The sequence below is a fragment of the Schistocerca nitens genome, chromosome 1 (assembly GCF_023898315.1).
Source record: "Schistocerca nitens isolate TAMUIC-IGC-003100 chromosome 1, iqSchNite1.1, whole genome shotgun sequence".
NCBI lineage: Eukaryota > Metazoa > Arthropoda > Insecta > Orthoptera > Acrididae > Schistocerca > Schistocerca nitens.
In genome coordinates this window covers 680,091,286-680,119,263 of record NC_064614.1, presented here as the reverse complement: position 1 = coordinate 680,119,263, position 27,978 = coordinate 680,091,286, and the positions used below count along the sequence as shown (strand labels likewise).

Here is a 27,978-nt window from a genome sequence, read left to right as displayed (position 1 = left end):
GCGCACGTTTTGTAGATTTTCTAACATAACGGAAGTGTTGCGTCATGCAAATGAAAAAAAGGATATCATCATCCCGGGAATAAATTTAACTCTCTTTCTAATTTTGGAAGCGAAAATAAGAACTTTTCGTCAAGTGTTTACTTATGGTCATAAAGCAATAATCATTTAACAACTGCCTAGTGTCTACCTCATGTTATGCGAGGAAATTAAACCTTGAAAGCTGAAGATTGGCTGACAGACAGTGGTACGTCATTCCACGCAGTTGCAACTCTACACCAGAGATCACCAGTCTTAGTGGCTACTAAATGGTGGCGTGGCAGTACATCGCCAGTCTATCGCCAGCCCATGACCAGCTGTTTCCAGCTGGAGAACGTGCTTGCCCGAAAGAGCACAAACCACATACAGTGCAGAGGCCCGAACGCCTACTGGGATCAGTGAAATGTCACTAACAGCAATGATAACGGGGAAGGCGCCCTACATTAATAGTGTGTGGATAAGTAGACAAATTGGGTCTTATGGGAGGCGTGCTAGGGTAGTCCGTGCAGGTGCAATGGGCACTGCGTCCAGACGGCGTCGTGGTCAGGGCGTCTGCCTAATAAACAGGAGACCTGAGTTCGGATATCAGTCCAGCACAAATTTTCAACGTTCCTCATTAATATCAACCAATGCCCGTCTGGAGTCAATGTCTGTATTTCTTTTGTGTATTAATGTGCATTTATGTTCAAGTATACATTTGTCGTGATGTTTCCAAATTTTTGTCCAACCTCTGCATACGTAGCTCCATGTCTTAGAACAGAGGGCAGAAAGACTAAACAAATGCACAAACAAGGTCAAATGATGAAAGGCTAATGATCATTTTATTTCAGAAAATGTACGTTACTGAGCACATTGAAGGAAAAAGGCCTACAGTTATGGCACGTAAAAATTTTTTCTAGTCTGAAGTATGCAGGATGCATGACAAAGAAACGACTCAGTTGTTTGGAAGCGGTACATCATGCTAATTTAGCATATGTGATCTGCTGCGAATGAGGAACCGTGTGATTTTGGCATTCCATGACTGAATATAACGATGTACCTAACGCATCAACTGAAACACAATAACAGGGTAGTGACTATACGTGCAGTTCAACTTCTTCAGCGTAGATTGTAAATCACATTGATAATACTTGTAACATTATTTATGGCCGGAAACGGCGGTTGTACGTTGACATTAAACTATCAGTTGACTTGTTAATCAATATTAAAAGTCAAATGAGCGAAAATCCACGGAGTACGGTATTTTGTGTGCGCTGAGCACACTAAAACAAAGACTTCTACTAAAAAACGTGAATACAGCTTGTGACGATTATTGTCAACATTTCAAACAATTCAAGTAGGAAAACCATGTGCAGGTGGCACATGACACGATGGCCGATGCGCAGTGACCAGCTTTCCTCCAAAGCACTGTGAGAGTTCATTCCTTCGTTCAGAAGAGGAGCCGACGAGAGTTTGCCACTACTTGGCTGGTCGGCGATGACAGAATCGATGCGCACATCCTGCAATCCTTCTCAAACTATTTACAGAAACTATTAGCTAAAAAAATCATTTTCTTTAGCTTTTACCTTTATATGTCAGGCTTATTATCGTACACCTATTATTTCGTTAATGGTCATACTTATTGTGATATTTACGTGGAAGTAAGATATTGCGCGAAATTTTAAAAAGTTTGCAGTGAAAAACAGAGTTCGCAATGATTTTTCGTTTGGTGCATATATAATTGTTGCTGCGTATGAAATTTAGCTAACATATTGAGTTTTTCATTAGACTTGGCTAGAGGTCTCTGCCAGTCACCAATCTTGAGAAAACTGATCTGACGTATCGCACTCATTTGCGATCGCACCGAGCCAGCGATAAAGCCAGAGTGATATCCACAACATCCCTCGTATTTCATAAACTGTTTCAGATATAGAAATGAGATTTTGGCAAATAATAGCACTTAACGAGGAGAGTATTTTTCGGTGAAATTCTGTTTACATACTAACCAAAGGAGAGGTGACCGACCTTTTTGAATGGTCACCATGCAAGTGTGGGCGTGAAGGAGCCCGACGTAATATTTACAAAAAAATTTGAGTTTAGGCTTCTGTTTTACAACGGCACCTCCCCTCCAGCGCTTCGCTTTTCCCCTACACCGGCTACCACCAGCTCCACCGCTCTCCCCATGCGTGCCCTGTCGTCTGCGTATCTACCGGCCACGGTATTCTGCATGCATTATAATTACAGCAGAACTAATGTTGTGTACTGTCTAAGCTGGCGACATTGTGAAAATAGCAATGTATGCACATGGTTCTGCAACAGAATTGTCACAATATCGATTTTCACTATAATTTGGAGCCACATGTATTTGGCCTTTGCGTTCTGCACGTAACATTTGTTGACACTCTCTACTGGATGAGAGATATATTATTCAGGATGACATTTCACTTATTTTCTTGAACCGTAAAAACGGGAAGACTCTACTTACTACTTGAGGGATGCAATTAATATATTCAGTAAAATATTATTCAATAGTTTTTAGATTCCTTAGTTCCCATGTTGAAATTTATTACCAATCACATAAATCTCCTTGTGGATTAATAATTGTGAATACAGAACCACCAAGTAGAATAAGGTGATATGTCGCTAGTGTGGGTGGTTCAGAAAACGTCTTGCTCCAACGTTTGACGCCCATGCTAACTTTACTCCTATCCATATTTCAGTCTGAAAATGGCTTAATTCGGCCAAAACGCTCTTATTAATAAAAATTACGGTTTGTTCTACGAACCTTAATACGAGGCTTGTTTGACCATAGTGAAGCTAACGTACATTGCCGGAAGGATTAGATACTATCTCCTGTGGACGGCAGGGTCGTTAGAGGCCTAGTTTAACATTTAAATGTCTAGAGAAAGGAAATTCATCGTTATGCTTAGAAACAATTCGTCATGGCATTTGTGTAAGCCTTATACGGAAACTAAGCAGAACTTAGATCTTGTATTTGAACACTGATCCATAGAAATATGAATCCAATATCTTAACTCTAGCACTACTCGCTCAGTAGTCAAAGATCCCACACTAAAACATTATTGTCTATAGGCCTGCGCCAATTCACGCAAATCATGGGACAAGATATTGGAGAAAGCCAATCTCACGTTCAGAAGGACCTGGTATTGCGAAGAGGATCACATGACGTGAGATATTTTCCACCAATTACAACGATTGGCAGGATTGAAAACACAGGCGAATCAGTAATCTCCTGCGTTTTGATAAAACAGAATGTAGTACCGAATCAGAAATATTTTGCTTGAGAAAAAAACCTGAAAAAAAGCATCAGAGGAGGAGGAAGCGAAATGAAACTTCACGGATTGGAAGGGTATGTGATGTTATTGCAGTGATGACAAAATCCAGTTAGATTAACAAAGAACTAGGCAGTACGTTCCAACGTGTCATTTTGATATTGTACCAATGGCGATGCATACACTGATTCGATTTGGAATTGAGGCGTTGTATTCTTTCTCGAGGCAAGCTGCCTCTCATATGCTGTAACTGATCCCTGATATCCCTTGTAATAGCAAGAGGAGAGAGTTGTCGTCCGGGCTGGTCCCATTCTAACTATTTGAGACAAATCAGGGGACTTTGCTCACGGGAATGTGTCAACATCACGCAGAGAACTCTTGGTGACACGTGCCGTGAGTGTACGAGCATTAATCAGTATAAACATAGCAAAGCGACAATATAATGTCGCATGAGAGGTAACACATTAGGACGCAGGATGCCCGTAACATGCCGTTGGGCAGCCAGGGGTCCCTAAGTCACTAGCAAATGTTACCTGAAGTGATAACCGATGGCTCCCCACTCCGAGATACTGGGGTAACCCCTCTGTATTTCTCAAAACAACTGGGCGTATATGACGTCTGCCCAAGTCGCATCTTACTCGCCAAACAATAGTTATCTGTGATAGAGCAGAAACGCGATACGTCGTGAACATAATGCGACGTCATTGTCCAGCAGTCCATGCTTCCTGGTCCCGGCACGGCAGCATATGCAGCCGTTTATGTTGTGACGTTAACGACAGCCTACGCAAGGGATGGTATTTTCCTAATCTTGCTTCTACTAGTGTCTGACCCATTTAGGGTGATGACACAGAATGTTGAAGGGAATCGATTACTTGTCCTGGGAGGGCAGGCACAGATGAGAATGGGAACGATGTGCTTTAAGGGCAGTATGGCGATCCTCCTCTGTGTTGCTCGGACTTGGTCTACCAGAACCTTGACTATGATTATGCCTGGCCTCACGTACCATGGATTCCAACATCAGGCCACTGTCACATCCTAATACTCCCGAAATATAGATATTACTCGATTCGACCAGCTAGCAAAATGGATACACACAATGACGTGCTTATAACTTGATCTCAGACGAGTACTCACCATCTCCGTATCCTTGAAAGTGATCACTCGACATCTGACGCTTTTCAAGCCTCTTGTATGCACCAAGAGTCCTGTTAAGTCATTAAACATGAAAAACCCTAATGCACTCTGATGATCACTTTGTCACAAAGCACTGCAGCTGTACTTATTTACACACTCGCCGATATGTACGGGTCCGAAGTTACATTCACATGTCTTTTTAGAGCTATAGTTTTTGTGAGACCTTTTTTCCAAAAACGATAAAAATTTTCTACGGGATGTGGTGAAACGGGTGACTTTGTGATGTATTAAGAGCCGAAAACAAATAGTATGTATCGACCGTGTGCTGTCCTATCTCCACATCTTCTCATATTTAATGGTTTTGTCTGTACATTACTAATGAGATGAATAGTTGCAGGTTCCCCTAATTTGAGGAAGAATTTGGTAAGAAAGGAAGATTCTTTTCTATAACCACTACCAGACTAAATCATAATACTTTGTATTTTATTTTATTTCTATTTTTTATACGTATCATGTATCGTATGACCTAACTGAGGATGAAGCCTCCTTGGTCATGGAAAGAGTCAGTACATAAATTATAACACGACAGTAATAACAGATGAAATGTATATTCATCCTATTTGCAAACGACAAGCCATAACTCTGAATAAACTTAATAAGTGAGCAACGTAACACAGTAAGTAGCTTAATTATTTAATTTTTCCAGGATTTCCTCGACAGTCTAGAAGGAGTGAGTCATAAGGAAACCCTTCAGTTCAGACCTGAAAGAAATTCTTCTAAGATTTTGGAATTCTTCGGGCAGCTTATTGAAAATTGCTGAAGTAGAATACTAAACGCTTTGCTACACAAGACTGGAAGAGGTGCGTTCCAAATGCAGATTGGATTTCGGCCTAGTATCAACTGAGTTAAAGCTGCTAACTGTTGGGTATAAGCTGACATTGTTGACAACAACCGACATTGAAGGATGTATGTATTCAGAGGCCAATGTCAGAATTACCAGACTACTGACCAGAGGTCGACAAGAGCTTCGCCAACTTGCGCCAAATGTTGCTCGAAACGCCCGTTTCTCAGCCAAAAATACCCTTTATGAATCAGTAGACGTATCCCAGAAGAAGAAAACCGTACGTCATAAGCGACTGAAAATAGCAAAGTAGAGGATGTTGAATTCACACTTACGTACTGTCCTAGAGGCACATAAAGGATCATAAATTTTTGAAAAAAGATCCTGACCATGACCTCTCCACGATAGCTTCCTGTCTACGTGAACACCTAGTAATTTTAACTGTTAATTTTCACTAACCATATATTCGTTCTCTGTAATCAAAATTTCAGTTTTTGTTGACTTGTATGTTATAAACTGTGAAAACATAGTCTTGCTGTGATTTAGTATCAATTTATTTTCTGCAAGCCCTGACAATATGTCTTGAACTGAGTTATTTGATACTGTGTCAATACTGAACACAGCGTCCTTCATTACCAAGTTGGTGTCATCAGGAAACAGAAAAATTTGAGAATGAGCTGTAATACAAGAAGGCAGATCATTTATATAAATGAGAAACAGCTGCGGCCCAAGCACCGGCCCATAGGGCACCTCCCGCCTCCCTACCCCACTTCATTGTGCCCCATTGGGACTGCCCATCGTAGCCATTATGAGTATCGCGGAGAATAACATTCTGCTGGCTGTTCTGAAAGTAAGAAGTGAGACAATTACGAGCTACTCCACTTATTCCATAATGGTCCAACCTCTGGAGTAATATTTGGCTATCAACACAGTCAAATAACTCAGTTAAATCTAACAAGACACTTAGCACTCTCAACTTTCTATGTAATTCGTCCAGAGCCTCAAAAGGAAAATAGAATATAGCATTTTCAGTTTCTTATCCACTTCTGAAACCAAACTGTACATATTACTGTAAGCTATGTGAGCTGAAACGACCCGTTACCATTTTATGATGATGACTGATGATGAGTTCGGTTTGTGGGGTACTCAACGGCGTGGTTGCCAGCGCCCATAAAAATTCCCAAACTTTACAATTTCCAGTCTCGCCAATGCCTGAATGATGATGAAATGATGAGAACGCCCAATTCCCATGTCGATAACCCCTTTTATGAACAGGGTTTTCAGTATTTTTAACAAAAACCGGTGGCATATAAATAGGTACAGCATTGTCTATATTACCCTTTTCTTTTTTCTTACAAAGTGTATTCACGTCTGAGTCCTCTTATCGACCAGGAAACTGACCATTCCGGAAGGAAACGTTACAGGGATGGCTAAGTGCAGGACTAACATATTGACTCAAGATCTCCCTTGTCAGTATCATGGAGAAGTCTTACAGTAAGCAGTCTTGGAAAGCTATTTTCTAAGACAGCTATGATGCCTTGTAGGGACTAAGATTCTATTTAGTTCAACTGCTATATTCAGAAAGTGATTATTAAATACTGATCACATATCCGACATCCCAGTAACTGAAACACTACTACTACAAATTGACTTTATATCCTCAACCCAGTGATGCTGGCCAGACACTTTCTTCACGACTAACCATTGTTGTTGTTGTCTTCAGTCCTGAGACTGGTTTGATGCAACTCTCATGCTACCCTACTTTATTCATCTCTTGGTCTCCCTCTACGATTTTTACCCTCCACGCTGCCCTCCAATGCTAAATTTGTGATCCCTTGATGCCTCAGAAGATGTCCTACCAACCAGTCCCTTCATATTGTCAAGTTGTGCCACAAACTCCTCTTCTCCCCAAATCTATTCAATACCTCCTCATTAGTTACGTGATCTACCCACCTTCATCATTCTTCTGTAGCACCACATTTCAAAAGCTTCTGTTCCCTTCTTGTCCAAACTATTTATCGTCCATGTTTCACTTCCATACATGGCTACACTCCATACAAATACTTTCTGAAACGACTTCCTGACACTTAAATCTATACTCGATGTTAACAAATTTCTCTTTTTCAGAAACGCTTTCCTTGCAATTGCCGGTCTACATTTTATATCCTCTCTACTTCGACCATCATCAGTTATTTTGCTTCCGAATAGCAAAACTCCTTTACTACTTTAAGTGTCTCATATCCTAATCTAATTGCCTCAGCATCACCCGAATTAATTCGACTACATTCCCTTATCCTCGTTTTGTTTTTGTTGATGTTCTTCTTACATCCTCCTTTCAAGACACTGTCCATTCCGTTTAACAGCTCTTCCAAGTCCTTTGCTGTCTCTGACAGAATTACAATGTGACGACGAACCTCAACGTTTTTATTTCTTCTCCATGGACTTTAATACCTACTCCGAATTTTTCTTTCCTTTCCTTTACTGCTTGCTCAATATACAGATTGAATAACATTGGGGACAGGCTACAAACCTGTCTCACACCCTTCCCAACCACTGCTTCCCTTTCATGCCCCTCGACTCTTATTACTGCCATCTGGTTTCTGTACAACTTGTAAATAGCCTTCCGCTCCCTGTATTTTACCCCTGCCACCTTTAGAATTTGAAAGAGAGTATTCCAGTCAACGTTGTCAAAAGCTTTCTCTATGTCTACAAATGCTAGAAATGTAGGTTTGCCTTTCCTTAATCCATTTTCTAAGATAAGTCGTAAGGTCAGTGTTGCCTCACTTTTTCCAACTTTTCTGCGGAATACAAACTGATCTTCGCCGAGGTCGGCTTCTACCAGTTTTTCCATTCGTCTGTAAAGAATTCGCGTTAGTATTTTGCAGCTGTGACTTATTAAACTGATAGTTCGGTAATTTTCACGTCTGTCAACACCTGCTTTCTTTGGGATTGGAATTATTATATTCTTCTTGAAGTCTGAGGGTATTTCGCTTGTCTCATACATATTGCTCACCAGATGGTAGATTTTGGTCAGGACTGGCTCTCCCAAGGCCGTCAGTACTTCTAATGGAATGTTGTCTACTCCTGGGGCCCTCTTTCAACACTGGTCTTTCAGTGCTCTGTCAGACTCTTCACGCAGTATCGTATGTCCCATTTCATCTTCATCTACATCCTCTTCCATTTCCATAATATTGTCCTCAAGTACATCGCCCTTGTATAGACCCTCTATATACTCCTTCCATATTCTGCGTTCCCTTCTTTGCTTAGAACTGGGTTTCCATCTGAGCTCTTGATATTTTACAAGTGGCTCTCTTTTCTCCAAAGGTCTCTTTAATTTTCCTGTAGGCAGTATCTATCTTACCACGAGTGAGATAAGTCTCTACATCCTTAAATTTGTCCTCTAGCCATCCCTGCTTAGCCATTTTGCACTTTCTGTCGATCTCATTTTTGAGACGTTTGTATTCCTTTTTGCCTGCTTCATTTACTGCATTTTTATATTTTCTCCTTTCATCAAATATATTCAATATTTCTTCTGTTACCCAAGGATTTCACTAATTCATCCCTCAGTACCCATTCTTCTTCTAGTTATTTCTATCCCCCATTCCTGTCAATTGTTCCCTTATGCTCTCCCTGAAAATGTGTACAACCTCTGGTTCTTTCAGTTTATCCAGGTCCCATCTCCTTAAATTTCCACCTTTTTGCAGTTTCTTCAGTGTTCATCTACAGTTCATAACCAATAGATTGTGGTCAGAGTCCACATCTGCCCCTGGAAATGTCTTACAATTTAAAACCTGGTCCCTAAACCTCTGTCTTACCATTATATAATCTATCTGATACCTTCTAGTATCTCTAGGCATCTTCCATGTATACAACCGTCTTTTATGATTCCTGAACCAAGAACCAAATTCTACCAGACGGCTTCCTCTTTCATTTCTTTCCCCCAATCCATATTCACCAACTATGTTTCCTTCTCTCCCTTATCCTACTCTCGAATTCCAGTCACCCATGACTATTAAATTTTCGTCTCCCTTCACTACCTGAATAATTTCTTTTATCTCATCATACATTTCATCAATTTCTTCATCATCTGCAGAGCTAGTTGGCATATAAACTTGTACTACTGTAGTAGGCATGGGCTTCGTGTCTATCTTGGCCTCAATAATGCGTTTACTATGCTGATGGTAGTAGCTTACCCGCGCTCGTAATTTTTTATTCATTATTAAACCTACTCCTGCATTACCCCTATTTGAATTTTTATTTATAACCCTGTATTCGCCTTACCAAAAGTCTTGTTCCTCCTGCCACCGAACTTCACTAATTCCCACTATATCTAACTTCAACCCATCCATTTCCCTTTTTAAATTTTCTAACCTATCTACCCAATTAAGGGATCTGACATTCCACGCTCCGATCCGTGGAACACCAGTTTTCTTTCTCCTGATAACGACGTCCTCTAGAGTAGTCCCCGGCCAGAGGTCCGAATGGGGGACTATTTTACCACCAGAATATTTTACCCAAGAGGACGCCATAATCATTTAACCATACAGTAAAGATGCATGCCCTCGGGAAAAATTACGGCTGTAGTTTCCTCTTGCTTTCAGCCGTTCGCAGTACCAGCACAGCAAGGCCGTTTTGGTTAATGTTACAAGGCCAGATCAGTCAATCATCCAGACTGCTGCCCCTGCAACTACTGAAAAGGCTGCTGTCCCTCTTCAGGAACCACACGTTTGTCTGGCCTCTCAACAGATACCCCTCTGTTGTGGTTGCACGTACGGTACGGCCATCTGTATCGCTGAGGCACGCAAGCCTCCCCAGCAACGGCAAGGTCCATGGTTCTTGGGGGTAGAACGACTATCCATATGATTTTAATTTTATCCTGAGACTCAGCTATTCTATTCGAGTAACACAATTTTAGTCTTCGTAATAACAGTGTTAAACACCTTACAATACTGTTTATAGGCTGCGGTAACTCGATTGTGACTGCTTCCAACATTCTGATATAATACCCTCTTCATTCTACATGATATTCTTTCCTTTTTTTAGCTGCCCAGACTGTCTGTTAGTGTTAGTACCCCGTTTTGAAAGTTCTAATACAAACCAATTTTCAAACGCTGTAAATCTTCATCCAGACATGGGAAACGATCGAACAAAATGGAGAGAGCGAATCACTCACGGACACTGACGCCAGGTGGGACAAACACTAAAGAAAAAGCACAAGACTGAGGACACAAATCTTTTAGCGATAAAATTTGTTGATCATGGTCTGAAAGGACTTTCACCGTTTTGCTAACAAAATGCCCCTCTACTATTACAGAATGAAAATGTTGTGTACGGTCGTACTGCAGTTCTCCTGTACTCTCGTTGGAATGAATACAGTTTTCATCGGATGGTATGAATTAAAGATATCTGGCAGCATTCCCTTTCTCACACACTCATTTACACGATGTTAATACTCAAGTCACCACATACAGCTAATTTTTTGTACTTCCTATAAAGTGAACACTCTCCCGCTTTAGCAGAGTCAGGGGACCTATAAATAACAACAATTAGAAGTTTACTTTCACTAAATTCATCCATGTTCCCACAACATTCAAATACCTGTGCAGGCCATGTCTATTAAACCTACCCTGCAGACAGAATCATCCGATACGACTGTAATGTGAACCATCCCTTCCAACCATAGTACGTTCTCAAGTCTCATGTTAACACGCCTGACAGCTGTATTACCATGCAACCGAACATGACGCTGATATACTTACACGAAATGCGGATTTTAGCCACCATTCTGAATAGTTCTCATTTTCAGGTCATCCATAAGAAAACTTTTCCCAGCTCCACCCACAATGACTACCTGATTCTCTTTTGTAAAATTCCTACGGAACTACCCTATGTTAATGGACACCATAGCCAACCCTGCGCTAGCCTTTACAATAGTGGTGACCTGGTTCTCACTCCCCAACACTTCCTGCGACTACCATGAGAACTACATTACAGAACATTATTTTTTCAGTTATAATTTGCATCTAAACTAGGCTCCCTAACTATAGAGGTCCGATGCGTGCTTCCTACACCTGTAGCTACAAGAGCTTCCTCTCCACTGAACTCTGACAGTTGGTCAACTCTACTGGTAACACGCAAAGTGCTACTATCTGAATATCTCCTCCTCCTAGCATCCTTCCTGCCAACCGCCAGTTCCTGGAGAGGATCTCAGTAGCATGCCCAATAGCTTCCCCATTGCGTTCCCCCCACATAAAAATACTTCGCACAGAATTCAGACCGTAATCCATTACTCACAAACCTAGGACATAGGCCACACTTCACTAGTGGTAAAATATTTTTCATTACTGAAAAAAGTAAACTTCTATGTTTTCTAAGTTCTGTTACTACAATAGAACGATTTTAAGAACTGATTACAGTGATCTCAAATTTCACTATCTACAAAGAAAGTAACTATTATTATTAACGATATTAATCCACAACAAGTAATAATGACTCAAAAACTTCACATGATAACTTGACTAAAAAATTCAAGCGTCCACTGATACACCAACGAAACTGAACACAGTGAGCTAAAGTTTTCACTATATTTCACTGAAAACGGCAAGCAACCCTGGCTGGAAAATACTAAATATAATTACTAACTATGTGCTCAAAAAGTTATCAGATACAGAAGGTGAAAGATTCCAAGAGTTTCCTTACCAGTATTGTAACAAAAACAGAAACAAACACCGACTGAAAACTACAAAATTTAATAAGTGACCACAGAGCACGAACAACTATATCGTGCAAATTGAGAGAAAGCTTTTTCAACAGAAAACAGCAAGAAAAACGGGTTGAATACTGAATTCAGTATCTGACGGCAATACACAAACAACTTTATCAATACAGTGGAAGTTTCTAAAAGTTTCTTCACCAGTTATTCCACAGAAACACCAGTTAAAGCTACTAAATTTAATAACTGACTAAAATGCACAAACAACTTACCACTAAACAGCTTTCGCAAAGGGCTGCAGCTGCAACTGGCCGCCACGGAATGTGGTTTTCTCCGTTGTTCAGACAAGTAACTATGAAATTTAATGAGTTACTCAAGCAAAGTGAATGAACTGTTAGTTTCTGCTGTAGCAGTTACAGGTGAAATTAAAATTTTTCAACATTCACACATGTAAAGGTTTACTTTAAGGTAATCTAAATATTACATATATTTCGTCTACATTCACTTTATACCTCATTCCCATCAATGAATCACCAAAATACTGTTTTATAAATGGATCTTAATGAGATATTTTCTGTAAAATAAATGATGGTTTTTCCGGTTTTCACGTTTATCGTAATTCAAAGAATGTCTTCAAATATATGTACGGGATGATTATAATCCTCACGATAGGCACATCGACAAAATTAATGATTATTATTTATTTTGACAAGCTCTTCAGCTATATCAGTTTCACTATAAATACAACGTTTTACAACGAAAGAAAAAAATATTAACCGATTTCTTAAAAACTGAACTTGATTCTAGCATGACGAAATATAAACTGAATATATTATTAAAGAAGTTCCTTAAATCCGTTACTCTATATACGTGATCCCCACGGGATATTTGTCTTAGCTTCAAGCTTACTGATGTGGACAGTCTTTGTCCACGTCGTTATTTAAAGGAGCAATGTGATAAGCTCGTGCCATGCGAAATACAGCGTGCCACCCTCGCCCGTTCTTCACAACGATTAGGATTCATTGACACATATGTTACTATAATAAAATTGTGAAGGCGGAGGAGTTCTCATTGTCACTGGGCTACTTGTGTATCATGCATAGCCCAACTACTAGTATCAAAAATGTCCCATGCATTCGCTATTAACTATAAATATTTAAGTTGAAATAACTCTGTGCTTTGCCAAACTAATAGTCGTTTGTAGTTAATTTAAGAACGAATCATTTTCAGTAGTTTCACTTGTCTTCACTTATGTACAAGTGACTTTTCCAATTTTCACAGTACATGATAATTAATAACTAACACACAAAGAGCTGTCTTATGTTCCAGTTCTGTGATCAGATCGTACAGTTTTTAATTACTTGTTTTCGTGCTGGGTTAAACAGGACATCAATACAACATTACATTACTATATATGGCGCCAAGATATTAACTGTTTATATAATTGTAAATACGTTTTCAATTCCGTATACCATTTGATAAATGTGTTACGTGTTACATTTCCCAAATGAAGTGATATCCGGTTTGTAACAGCCCACACTTATATGTGGAGGTTCCTTTCACCCAGTTGATTACTTTCCTCCTTTCAGTGAAGATGTTATGTGGTACTATCGATAGTAACTTCTGTTTCACTAATATCTGAGATCAAACTGCTTACATTTGAGTACCATTTTCTCAGCAGTGTATCAAATATGAGCCAAAAACCGTTGATTCTACCCGGTTAGTCCTCACTAAAAGGCTACCACTGCAGTATTTGACCTCGAAAAGTTATACAGTGTCATGCTTTCAGTGTTACACGTTTGGTTCACATGTCATCTTTGATCCTAGCTTAATACTGACGTTAATTTTATCCATAGTGGCTATTCCTCGAACCATTCACATTCGTAAGATATAAAGTAAAGATCACAAGTCTTCAGTCAGTGAGTTTTGTACATATCACAATGCATTTCAAAGGTGAATATAGTTTCGTTTTTCTTTTTACGTTGCAGTTCCAACTGGTACTATTAAATAAAATTCTTCAAGTTTTGTGACGAAACGAATCTGAACAAAATCCATGTCACACGACTTTGTGTTGATAGAGGAGTTAGCTATACTTTAAACCTGTAATTTTTTGCCATTAAAGAAATGCACAGATGAGGATGCTCGCAAAATGGTTCAAATGGCTCTGAGCACTATGGGACTCAACTGCTGTGGTCATAAGTCCCCTAGAACTTAGAACTACTTAAACCTAACTAACCTAAGGACAGCACACAACACCCAGCCATCACGAGGCAGAGAAAATCCCTGACCCCGCCGGGAATCGAACCCGGGAACCCGGGCGTGGGAAGCGAGAACGCTACCGCACGACCACGAGATGCGGGCGAGGATGCTCGCATCTCGCTAGTAAAACCCCTTAAATAAAATTACGCACTACGCACAATGATTTATCCCTACATTAACTAAAGTGGTTACTCTGTCTGCTGAAGGCTAAAACTAAAGAAATATTTCTCAAAAATGAATTTTAATTTAATTGTTTTGTGCATCTGAAGTACAGATAACGTACACTGTAAGAACTCTTATCTTGTACATTGCGGGATTTAAGACTTCGAGTACATGTGTACTGTTACAGAAGTTTAAACCTTCAAAGAATAACAGCATATAAAAAAACTTTTCTTCTTCGATCTAAGACGTGACTAGTGTTTGGATGATTGCAAACTGCCGATATTTGAGTTGAATTATATTCTGCGTGTGTTTGTAGCTTTCGTCTTTCTTTGCAATAAAATCATTAAAATTAATGAGGAAACTGTAAGTGCTGAAATGGGTTTGCTTTTTACAATGTTCTGAAGAAATTTGTTTCTAATGAACAATTGTAAACGCTATTAGATCTACTCGTTTATTACCTAAATAAAATTTTAATCACTGATTTGTGGTACAATCTGGTTGTGTTGGCGCCATTATTGCTAAGAGTTACAGTTTTTCACATTGTTGTAGTGTTAGCGAGTGCACCAGCGCCTGCAGAGCGGCGCCCGCTGAGCCATGGAAAGTCAGAAATATGGTGTGTTGCGGGTTGCAGCTTCGACGTTCGCGGGAAGCCGCTGAGCCAGGCGGCGCACTGGTCGGCGCCAGAAGTGTTTGGTTCCCGCGCCTACTTCCGCACCGTGTCCGACCCGGCGCAGTTGGTGCTCGAGCCGGTGACTCTGCGCGACGAGGGCGTCTACCGCTGCCGCGTCGACTTCCGCAACGCGCCCACCAGGTCCGCCAGATACAACCTCACCGTCATCGGTGAGCACCCACACACAGCAGGCCTCGCGTTTAGTGCCTGCTGGTTTACACTGTTCTTTATCCATTTGGTTGTATTTGTGATCCGCAGTCGAAGGACGTGAAAGGCAAGCGGTAGTTGAGTAGGGAATGAGACAGAGTTGTAGCCTGTACCCAGTGTTCCTCAGTCCGTACAGTCAGCTAGTTCGAACGGAAAGCAAGGAGAACTTTGTGAAATGAATTAAATTTCGTTGAGGAGGAATAGAAACTTAAGGTTTGCCGGGCATTGGAGTTCCGTCAGAGACAGAAGAGAATTTGGAAGAGCGGTTGAAGGGAATGGGTAGTGTCTTTAAAAGACCAGACAAGATGAACATCAACAAGAAGGGTAATGGAATGTTTAGTAGAATTAAATCACGTGATGCTGAGGGTATTAGGTTAGTGAATGAGACACTTAAAGTAGTTGTTGAGATTTTTTTTGCAATAAAACAACGCGTAATGGTTAAAGCAGAGAGCATATAAAATGCAGGCTGTCAATAGCAAGAAAAACATTTCTGCAAAACAGGGATATGTAAACATTTAATTTCAGTTTAAGAGTAGCCATGTACGGAAGTGAAACTTGCACGGTAACCAGTTCAAACAAGAAGAAAATAGAAGCTTATAGCGCTATAGAAAAAACGCTGAAAATTATGTGGGTAGATCTAATTACAAATTAAAAGATACTGAATGAAATTGGAAAAAAATAAACCTGTAGGATAACTTTACTACTTTGCTGACTGTTTTTAATGTAGGAACGGTGCAATTTAGGCTAGATATTTGAAATTCCAATTACTGAAGAATCCATAAAGCAAACAATATTCAGCAATGAATCTAGTCAGAAGACAAAGTACTGTGCCAGTAAGGTATCAGACACAGCAAATAATAGTAAGGCCAAAGCGATTGAAGTGGTCAGTGTTAGGAACTTCTGATGGTGAGAACCAAACTCTCAAGCACAAAGTTTCTATAAATCTGAAGGGATATCTTCTGTATTTTACACATCTATGGACGTGAAATTTGGCACAAATATACAAAATATTTTCACCCAAATTATTCAAAGTGTTTATCATATATAAAGAAATATTCGTAGTTAATAAGGATTTCTGAATTATTCAGTACTGTAAGGAATAAGCGAACATGTGAGCTGAGCCGTTGATGAGGTACAAGAACCGTAAATACTGTAATATACTGGTGAAGTCTACTAATAAACAATTTCTGAAATATGATGTAGTTCGTCAACTAAGCTAATAGTTACTGTGAATCTCCGTTGAAGGTAAGTCATACAATACATGGACAGTATTGGTGATCCTTCGATATATCACTTAGTGTTAACAGATGTGCCTTTGTATTACCTCTATTACTAACTGGTTACCATCTGTAATGATTTTCAAATGGGATTTAATTATATGTATGAGTCAATTGTTTGTTATAATCATTTGAAAACGTCAGTAACCTTTTATGCTACTTTTCGAACTCAAATAAGATCGAACATCCAGATTGAGTGATAGAAGGACGTGATCATGGTTAATTTGATGAGTGACCAATTAAATTAGTCAGTGGTCACTGCGCACTCTTCATTAGGGAAATTCCATACTTATTACCATTAATCCCTGTTTTTCTTTTCTTTTGTATAAATGTATGCCGAGCTTGCTACTTTTTTTGTTTTTCTTGGGATATTAGCTGTGATCATTATGGAAAACAACGAGCTGAATTAAAATATGTTTCCAAATATTTTCGATCAGGTACAGTCTTTGCGGAATTGCGATTTTAACTTCAATACATTTTGTTTTCTGTATTACAAAAACAGTAAATTCTAGTTTTTCTAAACGCTGTTGAAGAGAAATTTCAACGAACAAACGAACAACTCAACACATCCACCATTGTACATAGAGATTAAAAAATATTTATGTAATCAAAAAATGTATATTTTCCCATCATTATACTACAGATATGATATCATTTATAATTTTATTTCTTCCTTTTATTGTTAATATACTTCGTCTCGAAATATACACTCCTGGAAATTGAAATAAGAACACCGTGAATTCATTGTCCCAGGAAGGGGAAACTTTATTGACACATTCCTGGGGTCAGATAAATCACATGATCACACTGACAGAACCACAGGCACATAGACACAGGCAACAGAGCATGCACAATGTCGGCACTAGTACAGTGTATATCCACCTTTCGCAGCAATGCAGGCTGCTATTCTCCCATGGAGACGATCGTAGAGATGCTGGATGTAGTCCTGTGGAACGGCTTGCCATGCCATTTCCACCTGGCGCCTCAGTTGGACCAGCGTTCGTGCCGGACGTGCAGACCGCGTGAGACGACGCTTCATCCAGTCCCAAACATGCTAAATGGGGGACAGATCCGGAGATCTTGCTGGCCAGGGTAGTTGACTTACACCTTCTAGAGCACGTTGGGTGGCACGGGATACATGCGGACGTGCATTGTCCTGTTGGAACAGCAAGTTCCCTTGCCGGTCTAGGAATGGTAGAACGATGGGTTCGATGACGGTTTGGATGTACCGTGCACTATTCAGTGTCCCCTCGACGATCACCAGTGGTGTACGGCCAGTGTAGGATGTCGCTCCCCACACCATGATGCCGGGTGTTGGCCCTGTGTGCCTCGGTCGTATGCAGTCCTGATTGTGGCGCTCACCTGCACGGCGCCAAACACGCATACGACCATCATTGGCACCAAGGCAGAAGCGACTCTAATCGCTGAAGACGACACGTCTCCATTCGTCCCTCCATTCACGCCTGTCGCGACACCACTGGAGGCGGGCTGCACGATGTTGGGGCGTGAGCGGAAGACGGCCTAACGGTGTGCGGGACCGTAGCCCAGCTTCATGGAGACGGTTGCGAATGGTCCTCGCCGATACCCCAAGAGCAACAGTGTCCCTAATTTGCTGGGAAGTGGCGGTGCGGTCCCCTACGGCACTGCGTAGGATCCTACGGTCTTGGCGTGCATCCGTGCGTCGCTGCGGTCCGGTCCCGGGTCGACGGGAACGTGCACCTCCCGCCGACCACTGGCGACAACATCGATGTACTGTGGAGACCTCACGCCCCACGTGTTGAGCAATTCGGCGGTACGTCCACCCGGTCTCCCGCATGCCCACTATACGCCCTCGCTCAAAGTCCGTCAACTGCACATACGGTTCACGTCCACGCTGTCGCGGCATGCTACCAGTGTTAAAGACTACGATGGAGCTCCGTATGCCACGGCAAACTGGCTGACACTGGCGGCAGCGGTGCACAAATGCTGCGCAGCTAGCGCCATTCGACGGCCAACACCGCGGTTCCTGGTGTGTCCGCTGTGCCGTGCGTGTGATCATTGCTTGTACAGTCCTCTCGCAGTGTCCGGAGCAAGTATGGTGGGTCTGACACACCGGTGTCAATGTGTTCTTTTTTTCCATTTCCAGGAGTGTATTCCAGCAATAATCAGCCAGCATGGTATGTAACAATTTCCTTCATACCATTCTGGGGTCATGATGATCATATGAACCATTTCTCCATGTGCATCAGAAACGTCACTGCATCTTTCTGGCCATATGGAATCTTCCTCCATGTTCATCAGACACGTCGATGCAGATTTCTGGCAAGTGATCAAAATGAGAATGCATAGAATGCACTTTGAGGGACGTTTTGCATACCAGTTTCTGGTGCACTGCAAGTATCTAATTTACTTATTCCTTGTAGATACAGGCTCTTCCTCCTTGAAGTATCAATGTTTGTTTTTCTTCTGTCGTCAGTGTTTCTTCAGAATTTTGGTCTCACTCAATTTGTCTAATCTGGAGGCCAACATATATATCATTTTTTATCTTCGCTGGTGTAAGACAAGGATTTATTTGAGAGGTACCCATTGCCTTAACAAATTCCTTCATTAAGCCTAGCTTGATGGGAAGTGAAGGGACAAGCACATATTCACTAGCTATAGTTCCTTACTCATAAAAGTTTTTTCTCTTAGTTAAAATTTTCGTAAGGGCCATATTTTTTTTATATAATAGCAATCTCTGTCTATTACCTAACTTACATACGAAAAACCTATTTTTGGTGTAGCCTTGCTGGGTACCTAATATCGTGTCCATAATTTGAGGTTGACATATTTTCCGTTTCCGTTCATTGTATTACAAGCAGGTGAGTATGTAATTCCAAATCCCATTTGTCTCTTTAGCCAAGGTAGCATAGGCAACTGGTATGGAAGAAGTTACGTTCCCATTGTGGAGTTGAGCTGCTTTAAATTAGTTTTGGAGATAAGTATAACGAGTATGCGGCCCTCTGTACTGTATTTAAAGTCCAGAGCTTTCGTTACGTCACGTGCACTACTATAGAACGTCAGTTTCCCATCGTTTGAAAAATAGGGAGGAGAGTGCTTTCTCTATTGCTATATGAAGTTACATTTGTATCCCGTCATAGAAGATTGCATTCTTTTAACCTAGAGCCTAGCAGTTCTCTCTACTTTTTTCTTATGCTCAAGCCACAAACTCGACAAGTAAGGTATGCCTGAGTTAAGAAACACGGATCTCTGTCACTTATTTCCTGATATGTTGGATCACTTTTTTCAGGAGAAGATGGCAAATCTTGATCAACCTCACCTTTAGTGCCACAGTCGTCAGATCGGCCAGCGCAAAGATCGCCCGTTCAACCTCACCACTTTCGCGTGCTCACTCTATGGCTCACCCATCATCGGGTTCTGCTAAATCTCGAGCCCAAAAGTCAGACACCAAGACTTCGAAAAAAGAGCATACTCGTGAAGATTTTTTACGTACCCCAACTTCACAACCATCGGTTCCTCCATCTTCTAATCATCATATTTCCAAGAAGGCCAAGGCGTGTCCCATCTACAGCACCACCTGGCACTAATATGTTTCTTAAGTACAAAAGGTGAGGGGACATTTCATTTATGTCAAGAAGGAAGGAAGAAAACTTACTTGACAACACAGAAGACTCTGTAACCTTACAAACTGAATTCTGCAAAGTTTTAAGCTGTCTGGTATTATTTCAGTTGTGGAATGATTTTCTCTAGAAGAGAGGAAAAAATTCCTTTCAGCCAGTTTTATCAACACCAACCAGATTAATAGATTCATTGCTGTGGACAGAGAAATTTACACTCACATGGCAGATAAAATATTATAATTGGTATAGTACTAACTCAGTTCTTAATCTCTTAACAACAATTTATACATTACAAAATGTTTCAGAGGTTTAGGAGCAGTGATACCAATTGTGTACTCATGATAATCACAAAGATATAACCCTTTGAAGTATACCCGGTTGTTGTTGTACCTGCTGGCACTCATTGAAGATGGGACGCTAAAGTGTCCTCACATCGTTAATTGGCGTGGCATAGAACAATTCCTTCCAATGTCCCCATAACCAAATGCCTAGGGCACTGAGGTCTGGGGAATAAGCAGGGTAATATGTAGGCCCCCTCACTAGTCCAGCAGTCCTGAAACGGCTGATATTCGAACACATTGTGACGAATGTGTGCTGGTGCGCCATCATGCATGAACCACATTTGTATTCGTTGCTGGAATGATACAGCCTCCAGCAAGGTAAGAAATACATTAATGAGAAAATCCAGATAATTCGCCTCAGTTAACGTTTGTGGAAGCATGTGTCACCCTATTAACTATCACCAAGTACCCCTGCCCATACGTGGTCTGAGAATCTGTGTTGATGCCCTTTTTCCCGATCTGCTTGGAGATTTACATCTGCCCATACATGCTGGTTGTGGAAATTCACAACACCATCTCTTGTGAACCCTGCCTCATCGATAAATAAAATCTATGTGAGCAGTGGACCTGCGGCACTGTTCTGGAACAGCCATTTACAGAAGCTCTTTCTGCTGTGATGATCCAATGGCTTCAGGGCCTGAACGCCGTGTCAGTGATATGGGTACACCAGTTGTTCATGATGTATCCTCCAAATAATTAAGTGATACAGGCCTTTTGTTGCTGCTAATCGCTGCACACTGGTCCAAGGGGTTCTTCCATCAGACATAGGACAGCCTCCTCTGTGTCAGGTGTGCGGACAGTGTGAGACCTTCCACTGTCAGTCCTCAGAGGTCCAACGGTACCTTCCACTGCTAAGAAGTGGTGGACAAAAGAAAATGTAAATGTACTACACCTTTTGTACGTATAAACGGCGCAATAACAGTAGAAACATAAGTGAATCCGCGTATGGGAGAAGGTAAAACACAGTGGTACGTACCCAGGGTTGACAGTACTGTACGATACAGCACACAAACACGACGACGCCCCCCCCCCCCCAAGGGGGTCCACAACTCTTTTGTGGATACGTGCGTAGCGAGCACGGGACCCCGAGCTTATGTGGCCCTCCTTCCTTTCCGGGCTGCAAACCTTCCATTTCCGCATCCTTCCCTCTCCCCCATCTTCGCCCCTCACCTCTGGCTCTTTCCTTCCCTTTCTCCCCCTCTGGGAGTATGGTTTGTGCCTACGTCCGGAGACGGACGCTCGTAAATGTACCACATTCTTCGCCTTCTCTGCTTGTATGTCGTCCTCCTTCCTTTGTCCTCTTTTCCTTACCTCTTCTCTTTACCCTTTTCTCCGCTGCGGCGTTTGAGACCTCTCCTCTTTCCTTTCTCTTTCTTTGTTTTTCCCTTTCTCTTTCTTCCTCCCTGTGCGTGTCTGAAGGCCGACCCACGCATTTTTGTGCGTAGCCGATGACGGGGTAACGCGTAATTCCCCGCCCCGGGTAGGCAGGTAGGACACGTACGTACCCCCTGGTAACGGCCAGGCCCAGGGAGGGGTGATTACCCGAGCTGATACCTTCCGAAAGTGCCGATTGGTCCCTCCGTCCGTTTGTCGGGAGGTGTGACCTGAGGTGTGAACAATCACCTAAGGCGGGAGTGCCCTCAGAGAGGGCCCCCACAAGGGAGGAGCGCGCCATCGGAGACGCCGGTAATCATGGGGGATTCTTCTGCAATGGTTTCCTCACCTTCCACTATGTCTGCTCACAAGCGTAAGGTCACTGAGTCTCAGCCACAGACAGTTCTTCCATCGTTGCCACAGTTCCTTGTTGTTTCTCGGTCTGACGAAGGTCACGACTTCTCCACGGTCAACCCTTTCATTATTCAGAAAGGTGTCGACGCAATTGCAGGTCCTGTAAAGTCTTGTTCCAGATTACGGAATGGCACCTTGTTAGAAACAGTCAGTGCCCTCCAGGCACAAAAATTGCTGCGTACTTCACTGCTCCACACCTTCCCTGTCCGGGTTGAAGCGCACCGCACTTTAAATTCCTCATGTGGAGTCGTTTATACACGCTCCCTCGATGGATTGTCTGACGAAGAAATTCAGCACTACCTGTCTGACCAGGGCGTAACGGCTGTTCATAGAGTTATGAAAAGGGTTGACACAAACATCATTCCAACCCGCACTGTCTTCTTGACATTTGACAAAGTGCAACTCCCATCGAAAATCAAAGCAGGCTATGAGATAATTTCCGTTCGCCCTTACGTCCCAAACCCTATGTGTTGCTATCGGTGTCAGCGGTTCAATCACACCAGCCAGTCCAGTTCCAATCGGGCCAAATGTGTTACGTGTGGCAAGGATGCCCATGAGGGTGGTTGTCCACCTCCATCCCCTCGCTGCATCAACTGTATGGGTGACCACGCTGCTTCCTCTCGTGATTGCCCCGTTTTTAAGGACGAAAAGCTCATCCAGGAAATCAGAGTGAAGGAAAAGGTGTCGACCTTTGCTGCTCGAAAATTATTTGCCAGTCGACAGCCCACCGTGCCTCAGACAGGAAAATACAGCACTGTCCTTGCTTCTCCTCGGCCAACAAAGGGGGCGGCCATGCAGACTTGCGACCTCACCTTTAGCGCCACAGTCGTCAGATCGGCCAGCGCAAAGATCGCCCGTTCAACCTCACCACTTTCGCGTGCTCACTCTATGGCTCACCCATCATCGGGTTCTGCTAAATCTCGAGCCCAAAAGTCAGACACCAAGACTTCGAAAAAAGAGCATACTCGTGAAGATTTTTTACGTAACCCAACTTCACAACCATCGGTTCCTCCATCTTCTAATCATCATATTTCCAAGAAAGCTACAAAGAAACCCGGTTCATCTCCTTCTCCGCCAAGGCGTGTCCCATCTACAGCACCACCTGGCGGAAATCGCCCTCTGTCGCCTTCTGCGTCGCTGAGGCGCACTGCTGGCTGCTGATCAACAGGCCGATCGCTGGTGGCAGGAGCTGCTCCTGAACAACCTATGTATCAGGATCTTCTGCCTTCGGCTGAATGCCATTCCATGCTGTCGGTCGCAATCTCTGAGCAGTCTTTGAGTTGACAGCAATTTTGGACACATTCCTCCATTTTCTGTTCACCCTATGTCCATTATGCACTGGAATATCCGCGGCATTCGAGCCAATCGGGATGAATTGTCGATCCTCTTACGATCCTACTCGCCGGTCATCTTCTGTCTTCAGGAAAGAAAGCTGCGTCCCAATGACCACTTTGTTCTCCCTCATTTGCAGTCCGTCCGATAGGATCTCCCCTCTGTTGAAGGCACTCCAGCCCATGGTGGACTCTTGATTCTTCTCCATGATTCTCTCCATTATCACCCAATCCACTTAAACACTTCCTTCCAAGCTGTCGCCGTCCGTCTTTCCCTTTCTGGATACACGTTCTCTCTTTGTACTGTATACATTCCATCGTCCACACCAATGGCACGAGCTGATCTCCATCTTCTTGGTCAGCTTACACCCCCCTATTTGCTGGTTGGGGACTTCAATGCCCACCACCCGCTTTGGGGATCTCCACATCCTTGTCCACGTGGCTCACTATTGCTAGACGTCTTCCACCAAGCGGATCTAGTTTGCCTCAACACTGGGGTCCTTACATTTATGGCTGCCTCCACGACAAATTTATCTCATTTGGACCTTGCGGTCGGTACTGTTCCGCTAGCTCGGCGCTTCGAATGGTTCGCCCTTGATGATACACACTCGAGTGACCACTTTCCATGTGTCCTTAGACTGCAGCCTCAACTGCCATATCTGCGCCCGCGACGCTGGAAGTTTGCCCAAGCCGATTGGACACTTTTCGTCTCTAGCGACATTCGATGACCGTCTTTTTCCCAGCGTCGACGATGAGGTCACACATATTACCGTCGTTATTCTTACAGCTGCGGAACGTTCAATACCACGCGCCTCCGAATTGCCCCGGCGCCCCCCAGTTCCTTGGTGGAACGAGGCATGCCGTGACGCAATACGTGAGCGGCGACGTGCTCTCCGCGTTTTCCGCCACCATCCTACTTTGGCCAACAGTATCCGCTATAAGCAGTTCCGTGCGCGATGCCGTCGTGTCATCCGCGATAGCAAGAAGTCAAGCTGGAAATTCTTTATTAGCTCATTTAACACCTTCACTCCCTCCTCGGAAGTTTGGAGTCGGCTTCGACGGTTCTCAGGCGCACCTAGTTTCTCCCCGGTCTCTGGGCTCACTGTTGCGCATGACACATTAGTGGACCCCGTCACAATTTCTAACTCATTGGGTCAGCACTTGCTGAGATTTCGAGCTCTTCAAATTACCCGCCAGCGTTTCTCCCGAGAACGTGCAGCGGAAGTGCGACCTCTTGCTTTCTCCTCTCAAAATCGCGAAAGCTACAATACTGTTTTCTCCATGCGGGAACTCCAACATGCACTCTCTTCTTCTCGCTCCTCCGCCCCAGGACCGGATGGTATCCACGTCCAAATGTTGCTGCATTTATCAACCCATAGTCTGCGTTACCTCCTTCGCCTTTATAATCGAATTTGGACCGACAGTACCTTTCCCAGACGATGGCGGGAAGCTATCGTCGTTCCTGTTCCGAAACCTGGAAAGGACAAACATCTCCCCTCTAGCTATCGCCCCATTGTCACGAGTAGTGTCTGTAAGGTTTTGGAGCGTATGGTGAATTACCGTTTAGCTTGGTGGCTGTAATCCCGCAGTCTTTTAACACCTGCACAATACGGATTCCGATAGCATCGTTCTGCAGTTGACCATCTTGTTGCTCTCTCCACTTATATCATGAACAATTTTCTCCGGAAACGCCAAACAGTAGAAATATTTTTTTATCTGGAGAGGGCATACGATACCTGTTGGAGGACAGGCATCCTCCGCACACTGTTCTCTTGGGGCTTTCGAGGTCGGCTGCCAATTTTTCTTCGCGAATTTATGGCAGAGCGCACATTTAGGGTGCGGGTGAACTCTACTCTCTCCCGTACCTTCTCCCAAGAAAACGGGGTACCCCAGGGCTCCGTGCTGAGTGTTTTACTGTTTGCCATTGCCATAAATCCAATTATGGATTTTCTCCTTCCTGATGTCTCGGGCTCCCTCTTTGTGGACGATTTTGCGATCTACTACAGCTCTCAACGGACCAGCCTTCTTGAACGACGTCTTCAAGGATGTCTCGATCGCCCCCACTTTGGAGCACCGAAACCGGCTTCCGTTTTTCTCCCAGTAAGACCGTTTGTGTTAATTTTTGGCGACGTAAGGAGTTTCTTCCGCCCTCCTTACATCTAGGACCTGTCAACCTTCCGTTTTCAGATGTCGCTTAATTCTTGGGTCTTATGTTTGACAGAAAACTGTGCTGGTCCTCCCACGTTTCCTATGTTTCGGCTCGCTGTCTGCGATCCCTCAACACCCTCCGTGTCCTGAATGGCACCTCCTGGGGAGCGGACCGAGTGGTCCTTCTCCGCCACTATCGCGCCTTAGTGTGCTCCAAATTGGACAATGGAAACATAGTCTACTCCTCTGCTCGGCCGTCTGTTCTTCGTCGTCTCGATTCTATCCACTACCGTGGATTAAGTTTAGTGTCTTTAGCTTTTTACACCAGCCCTGTAGAAAGCCTTTATGATGAGACTGCTGAACCTCCGCTGTCCAATCGGCGAGCAGTCCTTCTGAGTCGTTATGCTAGCCATATGTCTTCCATGCCTGCTAATCCAGCCCATGACATTTTTTTCGACGCCTCCTTTGATGTAGGGTATGCAGGCCGCCCCTCCTCCCTACTACCACCAGGAGTGCTTGGACAGTGTAGATGGAAACCGTATTAGCATGCATCATGTGTCCAAGGGACATGTGCGTAATCGCCTATCCTTGATTGCAGTGCTCCATGATGGTGTTGGTCGGCCCTTGACGTCACAGCAGGACATTCATGCTGGGTTTCTGGATCATTACTGCCTCCTTTTCACTGGGACGCTGACGGACAATCGGATAGGAGAAGAAATTTTGCGACATATGGAAATGGGGGTAGATGATCCGAATGCAGATGCTTTATTGGAACCTCTAACGGGAGATGACATACGGAGGGCATTCACGAAGGCCAGGTAAGTTGGCACTCGAATTTTATGCCGAATTTGCGGATTTAGTTATGTCCCAATTGGTTTTGATGCATAATGAGTTATTGAGCCCTGACACGGACGTTCCGTCGCAATTCGTGGCGGAACTGCTTATACCAATACCGAAATCGGCAGTGAGTGTCAGCGCCCAATCATTTCGACCGCTCACAATGCTCAATACTGACTAAGATCTTGGCGTGAATGTTGGCGGCAAGGCAATAGACTGTAATATCCAAGACATTACCACCCGACCAGGCTTGTCTAGGGATTCGGAGCAACATCCATTCTAACCTAGGCGAATGCCATGACATTTCCCTGACGGAAGCTTGTCGCAAGCGGGCGGCGTTCGCATCAGTGGATTTTGATCGTGCCCTTTACAGGATCAACCATGATTTCCTTGACTCAACCATGCGACGCATGACGATACCTCATGCTTTTATTACTGTCCTTATGCGCCTCCTTCGCGGCGTTCCTTCGATGGTGAGAGTCAATGGCAGGGAGGTAGGAACGATTCCTGTTTGAGCTTAGTCAGTCAAGGGTATCACTTAACGATGATGCTGTTTGAAATAACGCTCGAACCATTGATGCAGACTCTTATACGGACTCTTAAAGGCGTTAGACTCCGTGGGAGCTCCTTCATTTGTCTGCATATGCTGACGACTTGGTAATACTCGTCCGGTCGGAGAACGATGTACGTAAGGTGGTTGCACTTCTTACTAAGTACGGAGTAACGGCGGGTAGTAGGATCAGCATGAATAAACAAGATTATGCACATCAGCCGGGGGCTGGACGCTCTGCGCAGTGCGTTTACGACGGTTGAAATGTTGCAGTCAGCGGCGGCGAGCTTGTAAACAGACACCCAGGGTTAGACAAAGATGTGGATGCAACGATTTACTTATGATCTTTAGTGGAGTGTAATCAGCTATGAAAATTCACTATATTGCGCCGGATGGGTACTCTAAGATAATGTCCACATGTAGACGGCCTTGCGCTCATAACAGCACTGTCTTCTCATGCCTGGGCAACTGATTGAAACCTTCAAGCTCTAACATTTCCCTATATCGTTGGCCTCTTTGGTACAAGTATAGCAGCATTTCAGGAACAACAATATCGTAGTTGTAAGGTATGGACACGATCTAGTATCAAGCCGAGTCCTTAAGGCGATTTTTGAGATGGGCTCTAATAATTTGAGTGCCTATTGCACTACAAACCCCCAGTCCGTAAACAGTTCAGCTCGTCACAAACGTTAAAGGAGATACTTCTTCGCTGGGTAATTTTACGTGTTGTATTGGTTAGATTCGTGCGATCTTATTGTTTTGTTGGTATCCAATGAAGCATCTCAACAGCCTTAGCCATACTAAATAATTATTC

At 43.2% G+C, this 27,978-nt stretch overlaps 1 protein-coding gene across 1 annotated transcript in view; it reads left to right on the top strand.

Moving 5' to 3' along the window:
- LOC126195038 (nephrin-like) overlaps nt 1-27,978 on the top strand; it is a 451,536-nt gene that overhangs the window by 230,712 nt on the left and 192,846 nt on the right. Inside the window, exon 3 of the mRNA XM_049933515.1 lies at nt 15,048-15,256. Coding sequence (XP_049789472.1) covers nt 15,048-15,256 — 209 coding nt within the window. The remainder of the gene's footprint in view (nt 1-15,047; nt 15,257-27,978) is intronic.